The sequence below is a fragment of the Lactuca saligna genome, chromosome 1 (genome assembly GCF_052625555.1).
Source record: "Lactuca saligna cultivar CGN05327 chromosome 1, ASM5262555v1, whole genome shotgun sequence".
NCBI lineage: Eukaryota > Viridiplantae > Streptophyta > Magnoliopsida > Asterales > Asteraceae > Lactuca > Lactuca saligna.
In genome coordinates this window covers 35,701,105-35,729,040 of record NC_136417.1, presented here as the reverse complement: position 1 = coordinate 35,729,040, position 27,936 = coordinate 35,701,105, and the positions used below count along the sequence as shown (strand labels likewise).

The 27,936-nt window shown below is 30.7% G+C and overlaps 1 protein-coding gene and 1 long non-coding RNA gene across 5 annotated transcripts; one reads left to right on the top strand and one right to left on the bottom strand.

Annotated features, from left to right (window-relative positions):
* Positions 1-81: 81 nt before the first annotated feature.
* LOC145032721 (calmodulin-binding transcription activator 6-like) lies at positions 82-5,806 on the bottom strand. 4 transcript variants are annotated; one of them, XM_078981645.1, is made up of 14 exons: positions 5,790-5,806; positions 5,554-5,653; positions 5,354-5,469; positions 4,703-4,828; positions 4,443-4,558; positions 4,228-4,316; positions 4,079-4,124; positions 3,892-4,000; positions 3,651-3,761; positions 3,025-3,335; positions 2,230-2,936; positions 866-1,430; positions 403-705; positions 82-323 (listed from the first exon to the last, which is right to left on the bottom strand). In XM_078981645.1, the coding sequence occupies exons 3-14, from the start codon at positions 5,412-5,414 to the stop codon at positions 276-278; spliced, it is 2,592 nt and encodes an 863-aa protein (XP_078837771.1). In that variant the 5' UTR covers positions 5,415-5,469; positions 5,554-5,653; positions 5,790-5,806; the 3' UTR covers positions 82-275. The 4 variants fall into 4 exon arrangements, with proteins under 4 accessions (XP_078837771.1, XP_078837764.1, XP_078837777.1 ...); XM_078981638.1 differs by lacking the exon at positions 5,790-5,806 and having other exon boundaries at positions 5,554-5,770; XM_078981651.1 differs by lacking the exon at positions 5,790-5,806 and having other exon boundaries at positions 5,561-5,770.
* A 6,547-nt stretch (positions 5,807-12,353) lies between these two features.
* LOC144997197 (uncharacterized) lies at positions 12,354-12,930 on the top strand. Its single transcript, XR_013659729.1, has 3 exons — positions 12,354-12,494; positions 12,618-12,711; positions 12,801-12,930. It is a non-coding gene; the product is annotated as an uncharacterized LOC144997197 (long non-coding RNA).
* Positions 12,931-27,936: the final 15,006 nt, after the last annotated feature.

Genomic DNA, 27,936 nt, shown 5'->3' with positions numbered 1-27,936 from the left:
AATTTATATGTTGGTCAAAGCATATAACTTTATTTGTTCCCATCAACCATTCATTCACATTATTATTACTTTACCAAACAATAGAGTTAACACCTAGTTTCCATTCCCATTTCTTCTAATATTACATCAAATCATTATATATAAACTTCAACACAAACCATTAACTCAAAACAATCATGCCCTCTTTCTCATAAAAATACAGACAGACGAGCAGACACAACTTTGCCTTATAGTTTATGCATTTACAACAGTCAAAACACAAACACCAACATCTTCTATTTCTCCATGTCAGTTGGAGGGTCAAAGCTCTCATTATACTCAATCTGCAAAAAAATAAATATTTAAAAGTCAAATAAATGAAAGTATGATATATCTTGCATTTAAGCACTAGAATACACATACCGATGCTTGGATGTGTTGTAGCTTCATTTTCCTGTATTCTTCTTGAGCTAGTTTTGATCTGAACATGGCTTGAACCCTAACAACCGATCTCTCAACACGCTCTTCAGCTTGCTTCCTACTCGCATGGAAAAATCCTTCTTCCCCATCAACATTCTCTTGCTTCTCATCTTTATCTGCCTCCACTTGAAGACCCCGAAACCCTTTTCGCTTCAATCGCCAACGCAATATCGCTTTCTCAAGCACTCCAACTGACCACACTATCTTCGTATACTGCCTTCTCACTTGATGACCCCGAAAAATCGCCTAAATTCAACAAACACAACATTAGTCACCAAAAAAAACAACACTCCCCCAATCTCATATGATAAAAAAACAAATCTGAGCGACACAGGACTGAATCTCAATCTCAGTAGATCGTATCAGCAAGGCCATTCTGTCACTTACAATAACCTGTCAAACTTACTTGAATTCTTATGGCTTGACGGCGTTTATTTAAGAAATCTTTTCTTATTTTCCAAGTACGGAACCTATACTGTATCCGTACAGCAGCCGCCATTTGTTTTTTCGATTCATGGTTCCGGAAGGCGTGTTGGATCCTCATGGCGGCTATGATACACCGCGCTTCGTCTTCCGGATTGGAAACTTCCACTTCTTTTGTCTTGAGTTTAAACGACTGCTCCCTAAACGCCGCCTGTATACGGGCGGCGGCATCGGCGGCTGTTCGGTAGGCTGCCAGGGTGTCTTTTAGATACTGCTCCTCTTCGCTGACGAGGACTGATGACGTGTCTGGGACAACGGGTTCGTTAGTTGGGAATGTGCTTTGTAGTGAGCCGCTAACGTTTCCGGCTAATGTCATGGCTTCAAAATGTGCCACGAGTGCCTTTTCGGCTAGATATGCAGCCAATCCTTCGTACCCATTTTTGGATGCCAGGTCAGCAGGTGTGTGTCCACTGGGGTTTTCAGAAGTTGGGTCGGTTACTAGATTAGGGTTCGCTCCAGCCGAGAGAAGAGATGCCACCATCCTTTGCCTGAACATAGTAAACCAAATTTAAGTTGAGATATTTTACTAATGGGTTTATATAAATGGATAAATGCGAGAAGTAGCAACGTATTTTTGTTTATTTGTGTATTATAGCATCTTACTTTTGTTTTTTCTATTTTAGCATACCAGTTTCACTATTTTCCTAGTAAAGCATTGTACTTTGAAAAATCTACCCAGTTATAGCAATGTACTTTCAATTTTCTTCTTATTAGCACATTGTACTTTGAAAAAACCTACCCAGTCACAGCATTGTACTTTTAATTTTTTCTTATCAGGACATTATACTTTGAAAATCAGTATTTTCAATTATTTTTTTTATCAGGACATTATACTTTAAAAAAAATCTACCCAATTATAGCATTTTACTTCCAATTTTTTTTCTTAGAAGGACAATATACTTTGAAAAGGTTACCCAATTATAGCATTTTACTTTCAATTTTTCTTATTAGGACATTATACTTTGAAAACACTACCCAATTATAGCCTTGTATTTTCAAACTTTCTCATTAGGACACTGTACTTTGAAAAATCTACCCAATTATAGCATTGTACTTTCAATTTTCCCTTATTATGATGTTACATTTCGAAAAATCTACCCACTTATAGGACATTATAGTATTATACTTTAAAAACTATACCAACTAGAACAATGAATTTCTTTGTATATGGATGACATTGCTATATTTGGGTAGATTTTTTATAGCACAATCTTGTAATAGGAAGGAATAAGCAAATCAAAGAAAGCACATTGTTATTTTTGCATAAAATACACACAAGAACCATACCTCCCATGGTGTGCAGCCCAATGAAGAGCAGTCCATCCAAATTTATCACGAAAATCTAAGGATAACCCAGACCATGAATACGGGTAAATCGCCCAATTATAATCCAAAATTGCACACAAATGAATAACTCCTTGACCTTCATCATCACGAACAGGAATCTTCCCACCTTCCAACACTCTTTCCAAAAGCCACTCAAGTAATCTATTTCGCAACGTGAGCTCCATTAAGCTATTTCTCGCTTGTTCAAAAGATACTTTTTTTTCCATAACCGACTTCACCAAAAAATCCCAACGATTCACAATATGTCGTGTTTTTTGGGCGAATATTATCGCATCCTTCAAACTCTTCTGTGGTATTTTACTTGATAAAATCTCTAGACTCTTGGATGTGGAGAAAAGCAAATGAGCTAGTCTCATGTTGACTTCGAGGTCTTGCCAGTCTGGCTTCTCGTTGACAGGTGTCGGTAGATTAGTGGTGGGAGGAGGAGGAGGAGGACGGAATTCGAATTCCATCACCTGACTGATGGGGTTGTGGCAATCAGAACTCAGGAATAGATTCACGATTCCGGGATTTTGTGGAGGAATCATACATCGAAAAACTCCGGATTGAACAAATTCTAATTGAACAAAAACATCCCCACATACACAAAATATATTCGAGTTCATTAGGTGGATATACTTTTTGTTAAAATCTCCAACCACTAAAATCTGCAGAGAAGAAACACAAATGTAATACATTATGCTATTTCCTTTACTTTGACATTTAATTCTTTAGAAAGTTTTAAGAGAAAAGTACCTTTGTTTCTTCACTTGTTAGAGCCCATGAAGGGGAGACATCGGTTATGTTGAAAATTTTATCAGTGGAATTGTGATCACCATTGAAAGGTGTGAATGGATGTTGAAGTGGATCATCTATTGATCCAGGAGAATCTGTGATGATGTAATTCATCCATCTTCCAAAACTTTCTTGTGTTGGTAATTCATCTTTATGCATTGTGTTGAAGACATCAATGCCTAAATTTGCAATTTGAGCATTGTGTCTATTTACATTGTCTACTGATCCATTTGATACATATTGGTTAGTTTGATCAAATTGTGCAACATTTCCTACAAAATAATAGATCCACACATGTAAATAATTATATAAACTTAAGTTTCATTAACAATAACTATTAATCTTTTAATAACTAGATAGATATATTTTAAAAAGAACTAAAGAAAGGAGAGAGTTTGGTTAAAGGGTAGAAACGTAAAAAGGGAGTTCTTGATGGATAAAGAAACTCTCCTCTCACTTAACCTGTTAAGTCAGTCTGTTTATATTAAGTAAAAAAGAAACATCACTATATATCCATTTAGGTTAAGTTCTATCTCCATTAAGTCCATTAAATCAGATATAAACAACACATAAACCAAATTCATTACCTCCTTCAGATCCACTCAGCTTATCGGAAGTTGGAATCACAAGCTCATCCCATTCCAGTGTATTGATTTCATGAATTCTCATCTCATGATTTATTGCTGTCTCATTAGGCTCTGTTGAATCACAAAAAAACAGAAAATACTTTACAACATTTTAGTCATTTAGTTTTCATTGTTATTGTTCAAGAGAAGTGTTTGACTATTAATCAAAGTTTTCTTGATGTTCATTAATAAACTTACACACCAGTAAAGTACACCTGATCAACCCCATCAATTTCTTCTGAAAGATTTGATGAAGTAGGTGGGTCCGAGCTAGAATTGGAGTCAACAGTCAACCCTGGAGACCCTTGCAACTGCATCATATGTTCAGGCAATTTTCAACAAAATATGTTTGACTATTTTTCATTAATAAACTTTTTATGTGAACAAACCTCTTGAGTGTCACGATAATGAACAAGTACAATATGTTCCAGATTCCTGTAACATAATGAAATTAAACAATGATCAATATATATAGAGAGAAGGAACATCTTGAAGATATGTATTGTAAATATCCATGAAATCTTGGATTGTTGCATACTTATCAAGAAGCCAGTAACATCTACGAACAAAGGTTGACCGGTCTTCACCATGTGCATAATAGACATGAATTCTTTCATTGTTTCCAACCTGTATTAACAGCAATGAGAGCTTGTATATTGACTATTCCACACAAGAAACTAATGCTATATTGACTATTCCACACAAGAAACACAAAATAAAAAGGTAAAATCATGTATAAAAACTAAAACTCACCTTCAAGTGTTCATGAGCTTCTTTTACAGTTTTTCCATCTTTTTTCTTTTTCCAGTTATGCCCATCTTTCCGGAAATTTCTGAGCATCTTCCGGTCAAATAGGACGATAGTGCCACCTATTAGATTGCAAAGGAAAAAAGAATTATCTTCCAAGCTATAAAGCTCAAACGAAATTACAATCATAACAATTACACATAAGATAATAAGAACAGTAGCAAAAAGTGATATTAGAGAAGGCATCATGAGCTTTTTATAATTACTTGAAGGCAAATTAACCGGTTTCACACTGATGCTGAAATGCTTGTGGTTATAAAGTACTGCATGAATCTCATTTGGTCGGAGCCATCTTGTCTTTGCTTCCTCCATCATGTTGGGCACATCCAAATCTGTTAATGGAGTTAAGAATCAGACTCAGTAGGAAGTAAAAAATGAACTTAGATAACAATTTTCCTCAATTTCAGTTAAAACGTAAGCATAAACAACAATTTTAGCAACAGAAAGGGCGTGTTTGGATGTGCGTTTTGAAAGTGCTCTGATTATTGTTACCTCGATTTCTGGAGTTTGGATAACTTATCAAACTAATTCTGCTTATGATTATCGTATTATTAGGGCTCAAATAATATGTTTGATTATAGCTTACAACAAAATTGATCATCAACGAGTAGAGTAAAATTAGTTAATTAGCAATCAGAATCTGTTTGATCGGTCAATACCATGAAAAAACGATTATTACAGCTTCAAGAGCAGAACCACATTTACATACCATCCGCATTTGATTACAGTCAATTACAAGATCACATATTCGCTTACAAAACGCACATCCAAACACCACCAGAGTCAAAAATGTAATCCGGTATAGAAACGAAAACGAAATACGCATAAACTAGAAAAGTTCAGAATCAAACACACACCTTCCATGGTTTTGAAGCCATGAATCTCTGAACCAACGAGTCCGGACACCGCAGGTTCCATATCGGAGAAGGAACCTCTAGTTTTTTTAGTTAAATCCAAGGAATATACAACGAAGCTTCAAAAAGTAGCCAAGTTCAGTAAGATTGATTGAAGTCCGGATCAACAATATAATATTCAATTCAAAATTCTACCAAAATACCTAATACCGTATATCAACTACCCCAAATGAATCACTAGGATTGACTTTCAGTAGTCACAATTCCACAAATCAGGAGCATAATGAAATTATTAGTAAAAACCTACAGAAACGCAAGAGAAGAGAATAACCCAAATCGATTATCTAGCGTATATATAGAGGAAGGATATAAACAATAATCAAATCAACAATTGAAATAGTGAAGACTCGGTTGAGCAGTCAACACTCTGTTTTCCCACCGTAGAAAAAAGAAAGTGTTCCTTTGGAATTGTCGGTAATTTGGCATAGGATTGATGTGTAGTTGTACTTTTAATGAAGGTTGATGTGTAATTGTACTATTCAAAGTATAGGTTGTGTCCAAAAGTTATTAAAAATGTATAAGTTGATAATTATATCAATTCAAGGTTGTTACGATATAAATTTATGATTGTTATATGTTTTATAAGTTTGTATCAAAATCAACAGCCCTTTAAATTTGTTCGTAAGCTCTGCTTATGTTTATGTTGTATTTATTCAAATTTAATGTTAAGATTAAGAAACTAATTGTTGAATCAACTTTAATTTTATAAATTACGATTTTTATAGATACAATGATGCAAACTTCAAGAATTAGAAAGAAAAAACGTTTTAAACGGAAAAAGAAAAAAAGATGAGTGTGAACTTGTATCGTTAAAGGCACAAGATCACGTGTATATCATTATGATTGGTTTAATTCAGTGGATGAATTAATAAAGTTGTGATGTTCTACAAACCTTATTATGATCTTAATGTTTGATATCGAGTTGTGATGTTTTATAAACCTTATTGATAAAGTTATGAATGGATAAATTTTATGGTCTGATTTCAAACTTGAAAGACATTTTTTTTTATATTGACGTTGAGTTTTTTAGCAGAAATAATGCACCGTTTAAGGTTTAAAAAATAAAGATTTAAGTATAGGGTAATTAAAGATTAACAATGTAGGATAGTCTTGGATAAAAGTTAGGTTTCTAGTGGAGATCCTAAGATCTTAGTCCATATCTTGCTTCATAATCGGTCTTAATATTTTAGATAGTTTTTTGTTTATAAATTCTTAAAATTATAAAGCTATAAATAATATCAAGATCTTTAACGAACATAATTTAATTAATTCAAGGAAATCCACTTATGTCTTTTCAAAATTATTACAATACTATTTGGTTTGCAAAAAGTTAAGAGATAATATATAAAATCAACTATAGAATTTCATTGAAGGTTTCAAAACATTATTTAATTATAAAACCTATAAAGTATGTCATAAACCTTTAAAGTAAGTAATTTATATCAAGATGACCAAAATGACAAAAATAACCTTAGGTATAATTGTTTGATATTTAAAATTATAAACATAAACTCTGCTAAAGAAAATCTTATACCGAAACTTGGAAATAAAAACAAAAGTCATGAGCATCTCGCAAGTCGGAAAGGAAGAAGTGGGGTAAGTGGGTCGTTGTGTGAATGTGCATTATCCCAAATTTTTCGGATTTAAAAGCTGATGGTATATATTATCTCATGAGTTTTTGAAAAAAATTATGCGTTTTGAGTTTTAAAAAAAAAAAAAAAAAAATTGCACCGGTGGCGCAGGTATATATCCACGGAAGGTTCAATGTATGTATGAAAAAAAAAAGATTTACGGAATCAACATGTTGGTTTTTAATAATCATATGCTACGGTGCTGTTTAGTTCGCAGAATGTTACCGAAGTAATTTGAATTGGAATTGGAAAAGGAATCTGTCAGGAATTTGAATCCAATTCCATATGCTATTTGGTTGGTAGGAAATGGAATTTGAATTAATTCCAAAATTTGTTTGGTTCGCAGGAAATGAAATTGAAATTCATGTAAAATGATATAATTACCTTTTTGCTTGTTTTGCTTAATTTTACATCGTTTTCTAACTTATATGTAAAAATACATTATGAAAATTATAAAAACGGTAGAATTTCGATGGTGGTGGCAGTGGTGGTGGGGGCAGTGGCGGTGGTGGAGGCGACAGTGGTGGGTGGCGGTGATGGGGGCTACGACGGTGGTGGTGACATTAATTGTGGTGGCAGAAGTGGTGGTGATGGTGGCAGTGTCAGTTGGTGGCAATAGCAACCGCAGTGATGGTGCTGGTAGTAGCAGCGACGGCTAGTGGCGGTGGTGGTGGTAGCGGCGATGGTGGCAACATTGGTAGTTGTGGTGGTGGTGGCAGCGGCGGTGGTGGTGGGTGATGATATTGGTAGTGGTGATGGGTAATGGTCGTGGTGGTGGTGGCAGCAATGGTGGCGGTGGTAGTGGTGGGTGGTGGTGGTCGGTTGCGGCGGCAACGGTGGTAACGACGATAATGGTAGTTGGTGGTGGCGTCGTAGGTAGTGGCGGCGGCAGTGGTGGTGGTGGGTGGTGATCATGGTAGTGGTAATGGTGGTCGGTGGTAGTGGCGGCGGTGAGAGTAACAACAACGATGGTAGTGGTTGTGGCAGCAGTGGTGCTGGTCGATGGGGCGACAGCGGTGGCGGCGATGGTGGTAGTGATGGTGGTGGTTAGTGATAGTGGTGGGTTTTCTGATAAGTACAAGGGGTATTTTTGTAATCTGCCACTTTCCTTAATGAAAAAGAATGTTTTCTATCCAACTTTTGATGGAATTCACTTTCCTCCATACGGTGGAAAATTTATTTCATTTAGGAATCACTTTCCCTCAAATTTCATTTATTTCCTTTCAACCAAACGCACCCTAAAAGTCACACACTGGTGGGTAACTTTTTTAACAATATATATATATATATATATATATATATATATATATATATATACACACACACACTCTCTAGCCGATTACATACGCCAAGCGACGGATGTTAATACTTTTTTTTTTTTAAATAGTTTCTAGAAACTTTTAGTTCGGCAAACAAGGATTAGCTTCAATTCATTGATTAGTTTGTTTTATGAAATAAGATATATTAAAAATAAGACACAATGTATTACAATGAACAATGTATTATGGTTTAGTGTGTTCGAGAAAGGTAGGTGATGCAACATATAAAAATTTGTTGTTTCGGTTTAAAATTGAAATATATTTGTTTTTTGTTAATTATAAAAGTTGGTTGACGAATTGTTTTCTGAAAACAAAATTGTATTCTAACATCTTCTTTAATTATATTTTTTATATGAAAAACATGTATTCTATGAAACACGCAGGAAAATATCGTTCAAACAAAATCTATCATACGAGCATTGGTCCAAAAGATCATCCAATGCATGATAACTTTATTTTATTTTTGTTTTTCTTTTTTAACAAATGTATCTCATGTTGCCGGGGTTTTTAACACAAAATATATCAACTTTTGTATACTTATTTCCCGAAATAAAAACTAAAATTACTGAAATATTTCTAATAGTTGATTTATTTTTGATAACTTACATTTAGTTAAAGAAAGAAAAAAAAAAGTATATATTAAAATTGTGTGTTCTTAGCTACAGTAAAGTTGCAAAAGTATTAGCAGTTTTGGTCCTTTGTTTATTTCCCTATTGTCACTTGTGGCTGGCCTTACATGTCTGTCAAAATTGCCCTAATTCTTTTTTGAAATTACAATTTGTTCCATCTAACTTTTTGTAGAAATCTTATGTCTGGCCGTCTGGGTCGGTGTGGTTGATAGGTATTGGACACATGTTCTTACACGTGTTCTGTTTCTGGAATTTTCTACCGCCTCTCCGATAAAATCCCTTTGTATTCTTTTTCTTCATCCCACTGTTCTTTACGGTCACGTATCTATTTTGTGTCCGTTCAAGAGGCGTTCCCCATACCGCTGTTGTTTCTGATTGCAACAAACTGACACAATCCCTAATTTCTTTCGGTCATCATCTATTTCACCATTCAATAATTTACAAGATCGAACAATTCCTACATGCCATCAAGCTGCCTCGGGTTTTAGAAAAGAAGTCAACCCTAGCTTTACCTATCGTTTTCGACGTTCATTGGTGCAACTTCAGGTCAACCAATGGTTGGGTCTCCTTCTATTCCAACCATTACCGGTGTCACTACTTATTTGGCCCCTCCACCGCCTCTCACCGATTATGCTCCCGCTCTCTTCTCCTATCTCTTTCTCTCTCTATCACAGTAACCACTTCAGATAAGGGCGGTGGAGATAAACCCCATTTATGAAATTTCACATTAACGGCTTATATATATTAAAGTTATGAAAAATTTTAACAGTATTTTGTTTTAATTGGTTGAAATTTCTTTTTTCAATCAATGTTACAACATTCACCCTTCAACTTTATGATTTTGTTCACAAACAACCCTTTTTACTTTCATTTGAATTTCGTCTTTTATTACATATTATTACTATTTAGTCATATTAATATTTTTTTTGCAGGAATGATCCCTCAACTATATTTGGGTTATTTTAAAGTTGCTTCCTTTTTGTCTTTTTTAGTCCCTCTACTTCCGTTGGTTATTTATAACATTATAGGTTCCTATGTTTTCGTTTAATTGTCACTTTATTAGTTTTGCTTACAAATTCATTGATGTTTTTTTTATTTCTTATTTATATATTTGTTTATAGATCAGTTAAAGAGGGAAGAAATGGACAACTCAAACTATAAACATTTTCAAAGACAAACAACGGAAAAAATTGTCGCATCCGACTCCGGCAACGCGGGGGTTCCCCATCTAGTTTATATATTAAACTAGTTATGAGACTTATGTATTACATGACTTTATATATATATATATATATATATATATATATATATATATACACACACACACACACACACATATATATATATATATATATATATATATATATATATATATATATATATATATATATATATATATAGAATATACATTACAACCCTACCTAAACTTAGATACTAAACCTATAAAATATGTCATTTCAACTTAGTAAATATATCCGGTTTAGTTTTCACTTAGTAAATATATTATCATCCATAACATTTTTTTCATCCATTATCGTTTTATCATCCTTGTTGCTATTAAAACAGTTTGGATAAATACAGAAAGACAATGTCTCCACTTAATTATGTTGTATTCTATCACTCTACATCTTAGATTAACTCAAATTTTATTTTATTAGATTAGTTTCTTATGCATGTATTTCCATTTTCCATACAACTATAATCCCCAAACTTCCACTTACTATTAATCACAGAAAAACTATGCTTGCTTTTCTTACAAAATTAAGAAACCAAAAAAGTCGTAGTCACAACCTTAAAAAGCGAAGGTTCTTAATATCATCCTAATTCTAATAAATAAGTAGAACTCGGCCACGTGGCATTCTCCCAGCCCCCCAAAATAGAGTTTTCCCGCTCATTTTTCTTCTATATTTACGTAAATGCCATTGAATCCGAAAATTGAATAAAAGTTCAAACTGATGCAATATATCAGGAAATTTTAGCTGTCAACTGCATTCAAAATATTCATGCATTAATTTTAAATGAATAAAGATTATGAAAATAATTTGAAAAAATATATTAATGAATAATCAGATTCGAAAATCACGATTAAATTTGAAAGTTTGTTTATTTTGATTGCAAATTCAATATATTGCAATCATTAAATCCCTAAAAATCTGCAGTATTTTTCAGTAAACGTAAATATCATTTATACGGTTATTTTGTTTTTACCATTCTGCTCCATAGAAACCACAACAAACGTATTCTTCTTCATTCTTTGTTATTCTGCAACGCTTCAAGAATTAAATATTAGGTTAGTGTATTCAAAAATCAGAATTACCAATATTTCTATTTCCTCCATGTTCTTATTTATCTGTATCTATCACGTTTTCAGTGTATGATTTCTATTCTTCTTCTTTTTTGTAATTCTTCTTAATCGTCTACTTCTTCTACCTTTTCAGTTTAAAAGACGAAAAACTAATGAACATTACAAGTTCATTTTCTTTAAAAAAAATTAAAAATAGTCTTTTTCAGATGTGCACAGTAACTTTTTTTTATGGTATGAAATTTTAAAATTTGTTTGTTTTTATCTAAATACAATCTCAAAAAAATTTAGAATTTTAAAATTTATGAGTACATTAAGTCAGTTGTTATTGTCATGTGTTGATTTTTAATTTTTCTGTTTTACTCATTGTTATGTTATCTGTTAGTGTTAGTATGTTGCAGGGGCATTTTCGGTATAATTGTCGTTTTCATGTTTATTATATATTTGTGTTCCATCTTATTATATAAAATTTTATTCAATCTAAAACATTATTTCATATGAATTATTTGTTTTTGTTTGTATTCCATTTTGTTATAAAATGAATTATTCAATTTAAAAATTTATGAGTACATTAAGTCAGTTGTTATTGTCATGTGTTGATTTATAATTTTTCTGTTTTACTTATTGGTTAGGATGTTCTGTACATTTTAAAAGGTTGCTAATTTTCCTTACAATTCTATAATGATTAAATTTATTGCAGAAAATGGAAATATGAAATAAGGTTTACCTAAATAACATTGACCAGATAGATGAAAAATCGCATATCAAGGTTCGGGTGCTTAAAATTTGGAACTTTGTCAGAAATAATAAAGTTTGTTCCATTGAAATGATCATCATGGATGAGGAGGTTTGTTGTATTTGATATATTTTTTATTCATCATTCAATATTAGACATGTTTCATGAACATAATAATTTTTAATTTTTTTTTAAACAGGGTACACAATACCAAGCTCGTGTCTTCAATCAGAATTTCTCCAGATTTCGTCATCTTTTAAAGGAAGATGAAAGTTATATAGTTATAAAACCCAATATGGCTTCTGTTACTAATGGTTTTAGTTATACAGGTCATAAACAAACCTTAACTTTGGATTGGAAAAGCATCCTAAAAAAATGTGATGATTTCTCGGGTCCGATCAATGGATTTATGTTTGTTGACTTTAATTCTATCATAGAACAAACATGCCCAAAAGACACATTCTTTGGTTAGTCATAAAATATTAATAAAATCATTTTTTATCATTTGTTTTTTTGGTTATACATTTTATTATTTAAATATTACGAATTTAATCCTAAACTTTTATTTTTTTGTGGTATCTGTTGTGTAGATGTTATTGGACATATCGTGTCATTTAGGCCTCTTGAAACTTCAAATCCAGTACCATCCAAGCATTATATAAAAGTCACTCTTAGCAACCTAGAGTGAGATTATATTGTATTATTTATTTATTATTTATTATCTTTAATTAATCACAAATTAATATTAATATACTATTTTATGGTTTATTTAGTTCTGTACATCTGAAGGTTACTATTTTTGGAAGTCAAGCATATCAAATTTCAGAATACCTAAAAAATAACCCGACTGTTAATTTTGTTGTTATCGTGATGCAGTTTTTGAAGCTAAACATTTGGAATGGTTTGTATTCAGTCTTTATATATAGATGTTTATAATTACTGTTTTTATATAAATTTTAATAATTGGATATACATTTTTTACAGGTCTTGGTGAAGCTAAAAGTCATTTTGAAGTAACGAAATTGTTCATAAATTCTGACATTTATGAAATAAATGAGTTTAAAAATAAGTTAGTTTCCAATTGTTTTTTATTTTTTTTATAATGTATTTTAACTTAAAAAAAACACAAAACCTAATATTCATGAATCTAAATTAAACATTACAGGTTGAAATGTCATGACAATTTCAGTATAACTGAAAAAAGCATAACTACACTTCAAAGCTACTCTTCTTCATATACAGATGACTTTAAGGACAATTTTCCATTAAAAACAATCTGTGAGATCACCGAACCAATTAAGGTATATTGCATTATTTTATATGTTTTACATTTTATTTTTGCATTATTTATTTTAATAATTTTTACATTTGATATGATACAGGAAATGAAGTTTTTATTAGTTGCTTCCATTGTTAATATAAGGCAGAATCTACCATGGTATTATGAAGCATGCAAAAAATGTGGAAAAAAATTATCCCTGTTCCCAAAACCAATCATTCGTATACCAACCCTGAGGGAATTTCAGAAACTATGGTTGTCGAGTGTACAAATGTACAATGCAAAAAATCTGAATTTCAGTCAGTTATAAAGTATAGACATATTTATTTCTATTAATTTTGTCAATCTTAAAACAACACTAACAATGACATAATTATTTTTTGTTTTAGGTATATAATTCCAATTAACGTACAAGATTGTACTGGAACTATTGGATTGACTCTTTTTGATAGGGAAGCAAGGAGGTTGTTAAATATAAGTGCCTACGAGTTGAAAAAGATACATGATGCGGTATATTATTCATAATTTTAAAATCAGAAAACATTTACTTAATTTTTTTAATTTATTAAAATATATCTTACAGGCCGGAGACAGTGATGCCCTATTTCCAATGCAACTTAACGTGTTGAAAAACCGCAAGTTTGGTTTTGTTGTAGATATTACATAATACAATGTCAACAACTATAATAACATCTACACAGTTCTCAGAGTTACAGAAGATATGTCCATTGTTTGTGAATTGGAAAGTAAAATAGAACTTATGGTATGTAATTTTTTATTGTTGAAAATTTACAATTCTTTAATGTTAAAGTACATAACGATTAACATATTTCCATTTTATTTTTTAGAGTATTCAATCTGTCTCCTTAAATCAAGTTGCTTTGGAATCCGATGATGTTGTACAGCCTGTTCAAAAGGTTTTTCATTTTATTTTATAAACTTTTAATTATATTAGTTATTTTTTTAGGAATCAAACATTTTTTTTTTAAATTAGGATGTGATCTCACAAACAGACGAAAGTTTTACACCCTCAACAGTTGATAAGTCAACCGCAACAAGTCCTTGCTAAATATCAGGTGATTTGAAGCGCAACCTCCAAGAAATTTATGATGTTGATTCTGGATATGATTTAAGTTCAACTAAGGCTAAAAGAAAGTCAACCGCAGAGGAAACTCCACTCTTGATTCCAAAAATTGAAAAGTGAGTTTCTATCGGTTATAAGACACATTTAATATATTTTGATCATTTGTTTTGGTTATAAAGATATTTTAATTGTTTGGTATGATTTTTATTTTGGGGTATTTAGGATGTCAAATATTATTGGTTTTGAATATTTTTGGATACTTTTATTGTTTTAAATTGGACAAGTTAGTTGATTTTGGTTATAACTCAAATAAAATATATTGCCCCTAACTTGATAAGTATTTCATATATCGCAATTAACAATTAAGACAAATCAATCAATCAATCAATTTGTGTAATAAAAATGCGAAATTCTTAGCTTTCTTCCCCAATTCGCATTCTACTGTAAAATTCGCATTCTTCATTCACCCTCTTTCTTCGCATGTTCCAGTCATTTTTTTTTTTAGTTCATTCGCATTTGAGTTGTTTGTCTCACCAAATGCGAAATTAATATTAACCATAATCACCTTCGCATCTTTAACCCCAATCCATACAACCTCATATGCGAAACCCAATTTTGATTTGTATTACCAAATGCGAACATTTTTGCTTTTACACGTGAACTGCATTTGACTCCAATATTGAACAAATCACATTTCACAGTCCTTCTTGACTTCGCATTTTTCTTCACGAATCGTCCCTCAATCAATAACCCAATTAACCCAATTGCGAATCCAAAATCAAAACTTATTTGTTTTCATATGCGAACCCAACTGATTGGCTTTTCAAAATCAAATTCGCAACTCCAAATCATTCGATTATTCGCCCCAATTCCAAAATCAAATAACAGATCCTTCGTATGATTCATTTAATAACCAAGGCTTCGTTCCAGAAAACATCGAATTTAACAGTTATTCGTTCCCATAATCTTTAACCTCCGTTTAAAATCGATCCCTGTATACAAACCCAATAACCAATCGAACGCATACCATTCGAAAACAATAATCATTACACCCTTCAACAGATTTGACATCGCATTTCAAAACAATCGATCTTACTTCATCTGCTTGATATATCGCAATTAACAATGAAGACAAATCAATCAATCAATCAATTTGTATAATAAAAATATTGCTATATATGTAAAGACCATATTGCCCCTAACTTGATAAGTATTTGATATATCGCAGTTAACAATTAAGACAGATAAATAAATCAATCAATTTGTATAATAAAAATTCGAAATTCTTAGCTTTCTTCCCCAATTCGCATTCTACTGTAAAATTCACATTCTTCATTCACCCTCTTTCTTCGCATGTTCCAGTCATTTTTTTTTTAGTTCATTCGCATTTGAGTTGTTTGTCTCACCAAATACGAAATGAATATTAACCATAATCACCTTCGCATCTTTAACCCCAATCCATACAACCTCATATGCGAAACCCAATTTTGATTTGTATTACCAAATGCGAACATTTTTGCTTTTACACGTGAACTGCATTTGACTCCAATATTGAACAAATCACATTTCACAGTCCTTCTTGACTTCGCATTTCTCTTCACGAATCTGTTCAAAAGGTTTTTCATTTTATTTTATAAACTTTTAATTATATTTGCTTGTAAAAATTTTTTAAATTTTTTCTTAATATTTTAAATTTTTGGCCGATATTGCATATGTGGTTATTATTGTTCAAATGTTAAAGCTATCTTGAGCTTGATACTTTGATACTTTTACAGGTGAAATTATATTGTGATTGAGGGTGCTTAATTTGTACTTTATCTAATTTGTATTAAAAAAAATGAAAACTTTGTTGGTATTCTTCTTAAAGTAAAAAATAACTACTCAATAGTCAATACTACAACATTTTACTTTCATTGGTTTTAAAAATTGGTGTTCCAATAATGTTACTGAGAAATATTGATCAGAAAAACGGCTTATGTAATGGCACAAGACTACAGGTGTTATCATTGGGCAAACGTGTTATTGAGGCACGTATAATAACTGGAACTAATATTGGAAATCGGACTTTTATTCCAAGAATGTCTTTAACTCCATCAGAAAAAAAGATTCCCTTCAAATTCACAAGAAGACAATTTCCTTTGGCTGTATGTTTTGCAATGACTATTAACAAAAGTCAAGGACAATCGTTGTCAAAGGTTGGTCTGTTTCTGAAAGATCCAGTTTTTTCACATGGACAATTGTATGTTGCCTTATCTAGAGTTCAGAGTAGAGAGGGATTAAAATTATTAATTTTAGATAAAGATGGCAAACTCAGAAATAAAACTTCCAATGTTGTTTATAAGGAAGTTTTTCGAAATTTGTAGCCAACTTTTTTGTAACGTCGTTTTATTCAATTTTAGGAAATCACACTTAATCCATCATATTACTGTATTTTTTTATAATTACGTATTGTTGTATTTTATGTTAATTTAATTACACACATTGGTATTGTATCATCTACATATGTCCAATTAGAATGATGAATAAAAAAAATAATTTTCAAAAATCTTCATTCCTAATTAAATACTTCCCATTTAGTTAGTAATTAAATAATTACCAATAAAAAAAATTATTTAAATATTCAATATTACAATTTATAAGTTATCAGAATTATTGATATAATATTTTATTAAATAATTAATTTTTAAATTCAATTCAAAAACAGCACCCGTGGGTTCCACGGGTTTTAACCTAGTCTATGGAATAAATGAAAATAATTAACTATAAAAAAGCTAAGAATCAAACCTTCACATGGAAAAGATGAAAATAATTATATCTCAAAAAAGCTACTTAACAAAAAAAACATATGATATCTCACAATCATGAATCATGAAGACAATATTTTTAAGAAGCTTTAAATTAGGATGCTATAATACCAAGTAAGATGCTAAAATTGGTTATCTTGATATAAATAAATATTCAAATATGATAAGTAGTACCTAACATCTTTTGATTGATAGTAAAAAGGTGCCAACACTTAATAGATTGATTTTTTGAAAGTATAATGTTATAATTGGCTTATATTTTCAAAGTACAATGCCTTAGTACACTAAAATGCAAAGTGTGGTTGTGTTTAATATCTCATAATCATTTTAACAATTGTTTTTAAGAAGTTCAAAGTTGGTTGCTATAACATGAAGTAGGATGTTATACAGGAGCACTGAAACTTTAGATAAAATCCTAATATTACCCTCTGTTTGACTTAAATAAAATGTAGAGTAAATTACACGAATGGTCCCTATGGTTTAGGGTAATTTGCACGTTTGGTCCCTAACTTATTTTTTTAACTCGGAAGGTACCTACTGTTTGTTTTTGTTACACGCTTGGTCCCTATCTTACCTAAAAAGACTATTTTGCCCTTGATTTTTTAATTTATTTAAATAAACACACTCCCAACCTCACTCCACTCACCTTACCCTACCTATCCCATCATCTTTCTCTAATCAAATAATAATCTTTTTAGGTAAGACAGGGACCAAGCGCGTAACAAAAACAAATAGAAGGGACCAAACACGTAACAAAAACAAACAGTAAGGACCTTCCGAGTTAAAAAAGTAAGTTAGGGACCAAACGTGCAAATTACCCCAAACCATAGGGACCATTCGTGTAATTTACTCAAAATGTAAATATAATACAAAAATTCAATAATAAAAATGATAACATTAAACCGAGTACTTACCTGCTAGTGATTACTCATACCTTTGCGCAAGTTGTTCCTAAAGCTAATTTTGTAATAAAAATATGCATACAAATGAAAGTACATGTTGTAATAGAAAAAAGTTAGAAGTAAATTGCTAAAAAATTATGAAACATAATACCTATGAATGGTGCTACCTTCCCACCCTCTATTCTACCAATAGATTTGAACATCTTGCTATATGTTATCTCTTTTTTAATGCTTGATTTGGAGGGGAAAATAACCTACTATAAGAAATACTAACATATCACATCACATCATGTCAGGGATAAAATGAGTGTTATGATTTGACTCCTTATTTCTATGGATTTGGGATGGAACGTATAAGAAGTGGAGATGTTATTAGTATATAAACACATCTTAAAATTTAACTCAACGAATAACAATAACTAATTCTTGCTAAACATATGAGTTATTCAATGTGCGAGCACAAATTATAAAAAAACCTTCAAATTTGGTCATCTACTTCTATTATCTACAACTAATGCTAATAATACTATTAAATAAATCATATCGCAGAATATGGTTTGATTGTGAGAAGAAAATATAAATTATTGTTGGAGTATAATGGACAAAAGGGAGTTCTTTAAATTGTGTTCTTTAAAATTGTAATTTGTTTCTTATATAAGATAATAATAAATAATAACCACAATTATTTTAACAAAATACAAAAAGAAAACTCATTGTGTTTTATTTAAAATCATATCATTCATATTAACTTTAAAAATAAGAATAAAGAAATAGAAACATCAGGGGAACGAAAAGACGGATTACATGAACAATTTGAGTTCTATTTGTAAACTCTCTGATTGACAATACTACCCCTACGTTTAAATCCACTTGTCTTTTTTGCAAATCAAATGAAAAGACCATATATGTGCAATTTAAGTTGTGATGCACAAAATTTCAAGTAAAACAATAATATATTTTTATACCTTATATATCTTTAATCTTTAATACCAATTCTAGTGAAACCCATTCTCCTTCTTTTGACTCCCCTTCCTCCCGTGTCTTCAAAAACATTCAATATATCAACTTTGAGTTTATTAAAATATCTAAAAAAAAGCAGCATATAAAATAAGAAAAAAAAACCATATATTTGGCTATAACAATGTACTCTAATAATGAAATTCAAGAAACGTACCATCAACCACGAAGAATTCATACACACGTAGAAAAAGATGCTACACATAAATCAAACATAAAAGCGAACATTAGCATTGGATTTAAAGGAAGACTTTTGTTCCTAAAAAAAGGAGACTGATTTGGAAAATATTTCAAGATATGGAAACAGATCATACACATACATCAGTCATAAAATCAAACATTAGTACCAAATTTACAAAACAAAACAACTTTTGTTCCCAAACAAAACCTGCAGATAAATATATGACCTTAATTTCAAAAATATTTCAAAATATCAAACCTCTGTTTTACAGAGGGTTTTGATATATGCAATAAGAGAGATAAAGGATGGTTCAAGGCATTGATTTGATGGTAGTGTGTTGGTTGTACGACGAAGGAGGGCAGTGACAACTACAGATCGCGAAGGGGATCTAGGGTTTAAAGAAGTTAGAAGCTGAGAGAAAATGTGACTTTAGAGTGAGACATATTTGAAAATGAGGCGTGTACATGAAGACATCGAAAATAGGGGAAGGCATGCCTAGATTGCCGAGATAATGGCTAAAATCTCAGTTTGGTGGTTGTCTTCGTTGATCGCAGTTGAGGCTCGATTGTGATTGTTGTTCTGTTGATGATGGTGTTTGGGGTATCAGGGTGACAGTTTGGTGGTTGGTGTGCTTCTCGGTGTTTGGATAGGAAAAAAAGAGGTGCTTATTGCTTATTCTCACAATAAGCTAATTTAAGTGTTTGGATAAAATCCAGCTTATTAGGCTAAATAAGCTAATTTTAATAAGCATTCTTCCCCATGCTGATTGCTTATTGCTTATTCCCACCACAAATAAACTATAAGCAATAAGCTAAAAATCTAATACAAACACCCCCTCGGTGTGTGATTTTCAGGCGGTGGAAGTTAATGAAGGTTGGAGATGATGTGAGTGGTTGTGATGGTGAAGATGTCCAATGAACCGGTTGTGTAGGGCAAACTGATGAAATTGGAGGAGCACATCATCGTAAAATATATATAGGAGAAATTGGTCCAGGATAAAGGATAGGGTTGGGATTAAGGGGAGTTTGGTATTAAGGTATTCAAATCATTAAATCACGGATGGATAGGAACTCAACTCAATATCTTGACTTTTATCTCTTAGAACAAATAAGATTCATATGCATAAACTTGTTGTAAATGCTGCTTTAAGGATTGTAGCTCTTAAAATTCAGCATTTAAGGCTATATGCTTATTAATATATATATATATATATATATATATATATATATATATATATATATATATATATATATATAGATATAGATTCAGGTTCATTTGAGACCATGCTAATTTTGTGAGACCATGAGACCAAATATAAAAACAATTTTAAAATGCAAAATAAAAAGAAAAATCCAAAAATTCTTTTTTCTTTAATTATTATTTTCGGAACTTTAATTACCTAAAAAAATAAATAATAATAATAATAAATTGTTGTTTTTTTTTTTTGAAAAATACGTGAAATATTCTAATATAATATTACACTGTAAAAATTCTAATGTGATTTTTATAGTTTTAGAATATTCTACTAGATTTATCAGATATGTAGAATACGTAAAAAAAAGTTTTTTTTTATTTTTATTTTTTTTGGAAATTATAAATTCCGAAAATAATATTTGAAAAAAATAATTTGAAAATTTTCAATTATTTTGCATTTTAAAAATGTTTTTTATCTACCAAATGAGTGGCTAAGATTGCGTTTCACGGTCTCACAAAATTAGACCGTCTCACATGAACCTAACATTATATATATATATATATATATATATATATATATATATATATACACACACACACACACACACACACACACACATACATTACAGCCTCACCTAAGCTTATGTACTAAACCTATAAAATATGTTGTTTTAACTTAGTAAATTTACCCGATTTGGTTTTCACTTGGTAAATATATCATCCTCGATAACATTTCTTTCCTCCATCATCGTTTTGTCATCCCTATTTTCTTTCCTTCATTATCGTTTATTACTTCACCCTACTGAACATCATTTTTTTCCACTGTTAGGAAGATTTAATATAATTAATATTCTTACTTCATTATCATAACTATTGCGTCAATCTTGAATCTACATCTTCAATTGTTAATCGTGAATCCCCTAACCGTAATCTTTATATAGTAAAACAACATATTTTATGAGGTTTAGTACCTACGCTTATGTGGGGCTGTAATGTATATTCACTTTTCCCATACACACACACACACATATATATATATATATATACATACATATATATATACATATACATATATATATATATATATATATATACATATACATATACATATATATACATACATACATACATATATATATATATACATATACATATACATATACATATACATACATATATATATACATATACATATACATATACATATACATATATATATATATATATATATATATATATATATATATATATATGTGTGTGTGTGTGTGTGTGTGTGTGTGTGTGACATCCCCATTTTCACGGTCAGAAAAGACCGATTTTGTTTATGCTTTATAAAAATCAGTGTTGCAGAATTTGTTCCCATAAAAACATGATAATTTCGTTATCAAAACATTTCCGAAGAAATGTATTTTTATTCATTTTAAAACATTTGGGATGTCATCGTCAATACAAAAACATAAGCATAAACATAACTTACATTCATTTACACTAGTGATCTATATCTCCTTAATCTCTTAGTGTAATGTAACTTTACCTCGTCACCTGTGATACAAGTAAACTGAGTGGGTCAGGTTTGGAAACCTGATGAGTATATAGGGTTTTCAACCCACAATAGTATAATTATTATGTATAATCATCAAACAATTAACCCAATTACTCATCCCCATTATCTTCTTTATTCCTAAGTATCTTCCCTAAGCATTGTCTCCTACATCATTTTTACCTCTCATCTCCTTACATCACATTTCCTTATATGTTTGTTCCTAAGGACTCTCCCTAAGGTTCATCGCCTATATCGCATAGACAGTATTGATTCAGGGATTACTCCCTCAATACGTGCCCAACAAGGGTTAAGGCATTATCACATGAATACGTAGTTACAACATCGCCTGAACTCGTAATTCATAGTAAGGGGCTAGAGTATCATTGCATGAATACGTAGTTACAACATCGCATGAACTCGTAATTAATCACCTACAGGTTATGGGCCTGCTGGTGTTTCCACGGGGCTGTCTATAATAGTCTGTGGTCGTCATCTATACTCTGGTAGATGAGTACATCGCCACATTGCCGGTTAAGGTTATGGTATCTCCTTTCATCCTACATCACCTATTCATCATCATATATTTACCTAATTATCATCACCTTTCTATCATCACCTATCTCTCATCATTTTATTTCATCACACACCAACTATTTCATCTACCCATGTTTCATCCGCAACATATTTGTAGATATAAAATAAATATATCGTTTAAATCTTTTAAAACATGTATAAAATCGTTCATCCAACATAGACAACAAGTATTCAAATAATATGCACACATAGCATGTAATTTGTATAAAATACTTCATATCTATGTGTAAGATGAAAGTAACCATGCACTCACTTGAAAAGGTGGTGATTCCGAACTCAGACAGCGCTTCGCTTCTTAAAAATAATTTCCTTCGACGAAACCTAGTATTATTACCACTAGAGTTTAGTCTATTATTCGATGAGACTAATTAATAGTCTAGCTATTATTACTATTATATAAGCGTTAAACAATACTTATATAACCCATAATAATAGCACAAGTACTTATTATAAGTTCCTAATAATGTTACTATAATTAAATAAAAGCTATATTAAAAATACCATATGCGTAGCTCACTTACAGCGGGTTTTTATAGAAAACCGGGTTTTGCTTGGAGCAGCGTTCCCGAGCTGAAAAGCTCTTCTTCTCGGAGCCGTCAAGCACTCTGGGGCTTCCGCTTCGTGCTAGGGAGGTTCCCCAGGCTTTTCGGGGGGTTTCGGGGTTAGAGAGAGGTTCTAGAGAGAGAGAGTAAAGAGAAGAAAGAATGGGAAATGTGTGAAGAAAATGAGGGTGAGAGAGGTTCTATTTATAGGGTGAAATATGACTGAACTTGGTGCCACATGTCACCATCTGGTGGCAAGACTTGGGGAGAAAGCAATGGCCAAGATTGTGCCACGTCACCATTTTACATCACACTTCCGACTTCTAAAATCCGTAACTTTCAGATACGAGCTCCGTTTTTGATGTTCTTTATATTCAAGCATAGGTAAAAATAAGATCTACAACTTTCATTTGGACTCCGTCGGCTAATTCTCGACCAATCTTAAATTTAACAATACAAGAAGATTAGAGTGTTAAATGACTGCGAAAAATCTGTAACTCCTTCATACAGACTTCGTTTTCGTCTGTCTTTTTACCGTTCAGTTCCTATTAATGAGACATTCAACTCTTATTTAGGTCGCGTAAACCAAAAACCGCTCGAACTAAAATTCGAGTTTACGGTCGTGCACTACTAAGCCAAATCTTAGAAAAAATCATAACTTCCTCATACGAAGTCAGATTTGGGCATTCTTTTTATGGATGCTCTCAGGTTAACATATTCTATGACTTTCATTTAGATCACTAACGCTAAAAGTCCCTCTATCATAAATTCACTATTTACGTCTCCCCAGTGTCGTACCGGTTCCGTCGCGAAACTTCGACGGGTCATAACTTCTTCGTTAAAACTCGGATTTCGGCGCTCTTTATATGTACGGAACCCTTGCGGCATATTATACAACTTGGTTAAGATTATTTATTCTAAATAATCTTTCGTTGAAAAGTCGTTTTCGACCCCTATTATCTCTAAATTGACTAGCCCGGATCTACGGACGTTACACTTTGTGTGTGTGTGTAAAAATGACTTATTAGACTAATCATCTTTATCGTTTTGTTCATATTTTGATAACTTCTTTATTTTTGTACTTATTTGACAATTTAACTTGTTATATGTGTTCACATATTGTCATTATCACCAGCTATAACAGATGACAATGGTAATATGTGAACAAATTAAACAAATCAAATGGTTAAATGTTGCAAAAAAAAGAAAGTTGTCTAAATATGAACAAAACGAAAAGATATTTACCCTGATAAATCATTTTCCCATTTTTAATAGCGATTTTGTTTTTCATATTTGTTTGTATTATTTTTTCAAATGTTATTTTTAAAATATTTATAATTTCCTAAATATTAATCAATTTTAAACTTTATTTTTTTAATTAATAAATATGTTTTTGTTTTTTGAAATATTCTATATAGTCTCTTATAATTTTTTTACTTTTGTTTTTAAACGTATACAATATTTTTAAACTAATAGTATCTAGCAATAAAATTAAATAGATTAAATATATAACAATAAGTATGAAAGGTCTTCTAAAAAAATAAAAAGAAAATATTAATTAGCAAATAAAAAAACAAAAAATCTATATAATATAAATGTTTTAAAATTATTCCAACGTTTTAATATTTTTTAATTAGAAGTTTATAAGCTTTTAATTTTTTTAATACAACATTTAGATTAGTATTTAACGAAAGTATTTTTAAATGTTATAAAAAAATGTTATATTGTTATACAAAATCTGTAAAACACTTTAAAAATGTTGTAAAATAAAGTTTAGAAATAAATGTATGAAAGTTATAAAAAGTTGTATGAAAATGTATTAAAAAAAATAAAAAACTTGTAAGAAAATTTTAAAATTTATAATATATTTTGTTTAAAAGTACTTGTATTAAAATTATATGAAAATATAAAAAAAGTTTTTAAAAAAATATAAGCAAAGTTTAAAACATTGTATTTGAAAAACCTATAGGAAAAAAAATATCATAAAAATATTGTAAGAAATTATAAAAATTCCTAAGAAATTTATAAAAAAAATTGTTCACATTTAAACAACTTTTTTTTGTACACATTTGACCATTTAAATTGTTAAATTTGTCCACATATTACCATTGTCACCTGCTATAACAGGTGACAATAGTAATATGTGAACACATTTAACAAGTTAAATGGTCAAATGTGTAAAAAAAATAAAGTTACCTAAATGTGAACTAGACGAAAAGATAATTATCCACGAAAGTTATATATATATATATATATATATATATATATATATATATATATATATATATATATATATATATATATATATTAAAGTTCCAGGATGAACTCAAATAATGGGAGAGAACTAGCTAACAACGACCTGATTCATTATATCATTCTACTGGTGATTACAAATTTGGAACAACGATCAATTCAATTGAAATGACTAGTAAAGGTTTGGAACAACAATCGATTCAATTGGAAATAGTTCAATTAATTAGTTTTTATCTTTTTGAAAATATCGATTCTACTTAGTTGGCAAATATTGATTTACAGAAAGAGGAACATTGTGTCCTGTAATAGAAGCAGCTGATTGAGAATCGCAATTTGTATTCTAATGAACTTGCGTTTAAAAGTAATAGATTGAACTTAATTTACGTCTAAAGTTTATATGCATTTTTTAACGCATATATTTTTTTAAATGTTTTTCATGTTTTTTTATAGAAACCGGAGCAACATATCATTCTTTCAATTCTGATGTCTTTGCATATATAGGTAACTGACTGAGATTTGTTAATAGCCAAAAGCAATGACCCCATATTTGATGTTATTGTTTAATCTTAGTGATTTTGGGTTGGTATTTGTTTAGTTTTCATATGAAATTTAGTCGGGATTTGGCTATTTTGAATGCTGGTTATTAATCTTTTTCTAGCTAATTTGATAAAATAATGGTGGTTACACTTAACGGTTGTTTTGTAGCTATATGTGATAGAGTTAACCCCTCAATAGAATGTGGTATACAAGTAGTCATTGATTTTGTTACAAAAAGGGAAAATGAAGTTTCATATACAAGTAGTCATTGAGTTTGTTACAAAAAGGGGAAACGAGGTTAATGAAACTGATATATCAAGGTCATTTTTTGTCATTTATCTTGATCTCTTTCTTAAACATTTTATTTCAGTTATACTTCAATTATTTGACCTTTGTGTTGTCCTTTAGAATTGCACAGTCTTTGCTCCTTGCTACAGTTCATGTGTTTGTGTTTGAGAAATATGTACGTCACGAAACACTTATTGTTGTATCCTTTAAAAATTTTAACTTATGTTTTTTTTTTCTTTTTTAAGTATTTATTAATTATTATTGTACTATTTGACTTTTTTTATTTATTTAGATCTCTTGTCTAGATGAACATACAAGTCATATAGTTGTTTTCAAAACTGATGAGGTTTGCTTCCTTGAATGTTCTTAACCTTATCTTCCATTGGAATAACCACCATGTACCCTTAAAAATCCCATTGTTCTCCCCTTTTTACATAAATACCCCTGAAACTTTACCACAAAACTGAATTTAGTTGCCTCTTGTTTCTTCCCTCCATTTTCTTTTTCGATTTGAATTGTGTAAAACTTGATTGCAATTGTTCAAATTTAAAAAAAAATATAATAATATATACAAAAAACAAAAAATAAAGTTAAAAAATCATGTGGTGTAATTTTTTGCAAACCTTAGGGACCAAATTTGAACTTTTTATGACTTCTTTTGCAAAAAAAATTAACCAAGTTAACCTTGAAACTCATTAAGTAGGCTAGGGTGATAATTTTGCGAGAAAGTTTTGACCATAGAAATAATAAAAAATATATAGACTTTTCCAAATACACGTCAACAATTTAGGGATTTTATGATATTAGTCCATAAACATAGACTCGGTGAAAGAAAACTTATACCAAAACTTGGAAATAAAAACAAAAGTCATGAGATTCTCGCAAGTTGGAAAGGAAGAAGTGGGGTAAGTGGGTGGTTGTGTGAATGTGTATTATCCTAAAATTTTCAGATTTAGAAGTTGATAGTATATATTAGAGTAAATTATACGGATGATCCCTATGGTTTGGCTTAATTTGCATGTTTGGTCCCTAACTTATTTTTTTTAACTCGAAATGTCACTACAGTTTGTTTTTGTTGCGGGTTTGGTTTCTGTCTTACCTAAAAAGACTATTTTGTCATTGATTTTTTAATTTATTTAAATAAGGTGGGTTAGGTAAGTTAAGATAATGTGAGGCTGAAGTGGGGTTGAGTATGTTTATTTAAATAAATTAAAAAAATCAAGGGAAAAATAGTTTTTTTTATGTAAGATAGGGATCAAGCGCGCAACAAAAACAAACAGTATCAACATTCCGAGTGAAATAAATAAGTTAGGGACCAAACGTACAAACTACCCCAAACCATAAGGACCATTCATATAATTTACTCTATATATTATCCATGAGTTTTTATAAAAAAAAAATTATGTGTTTTGAGTTTAAAAGAAATTGCACTGGTGGCGCAGGTATATATCCACGGAAGGTGCAATGCCACAGAAGGTATACATCCACGCAGGTATATATATATATATATATATATATATATATATATATATATATATATATATATATATATATATACACACACACACACACACACACACTAGGCGAATGCCCGTGCGCTGCGCAGAAATACCTATATAGTTGAAGTCTTTGCAAATATATGTTTTTTTTAAATATAGCAATAACATTGTTGTTAAATTTAATATAATAAT

Excerpts from the sequence above, each read along its gene's own strand:
- LOC145032721 (XM_078981645.1), bottom strand. The coding sequence starts at position 5,414 with ATGGAACCTGCGGTGTCCGGACTCGTTGGTTCAGAGATTCATGGCTTC. Across the intron at positions 4,125-4,227 it reads TGTTACTGGCTTCTTGATAA|GAATCTGGAACATATTGTAC; the intron begins GTATGCAACAAT and ends ATTATGTTACAG. Across the intron at positions 3,336-3,650 it reads GCTGAGTGGATCTGAAGGAG|GAAATGTTGCACAATTTGAT; the intron begins GTAATGAATTTG and ends ATTATTTTGTAG.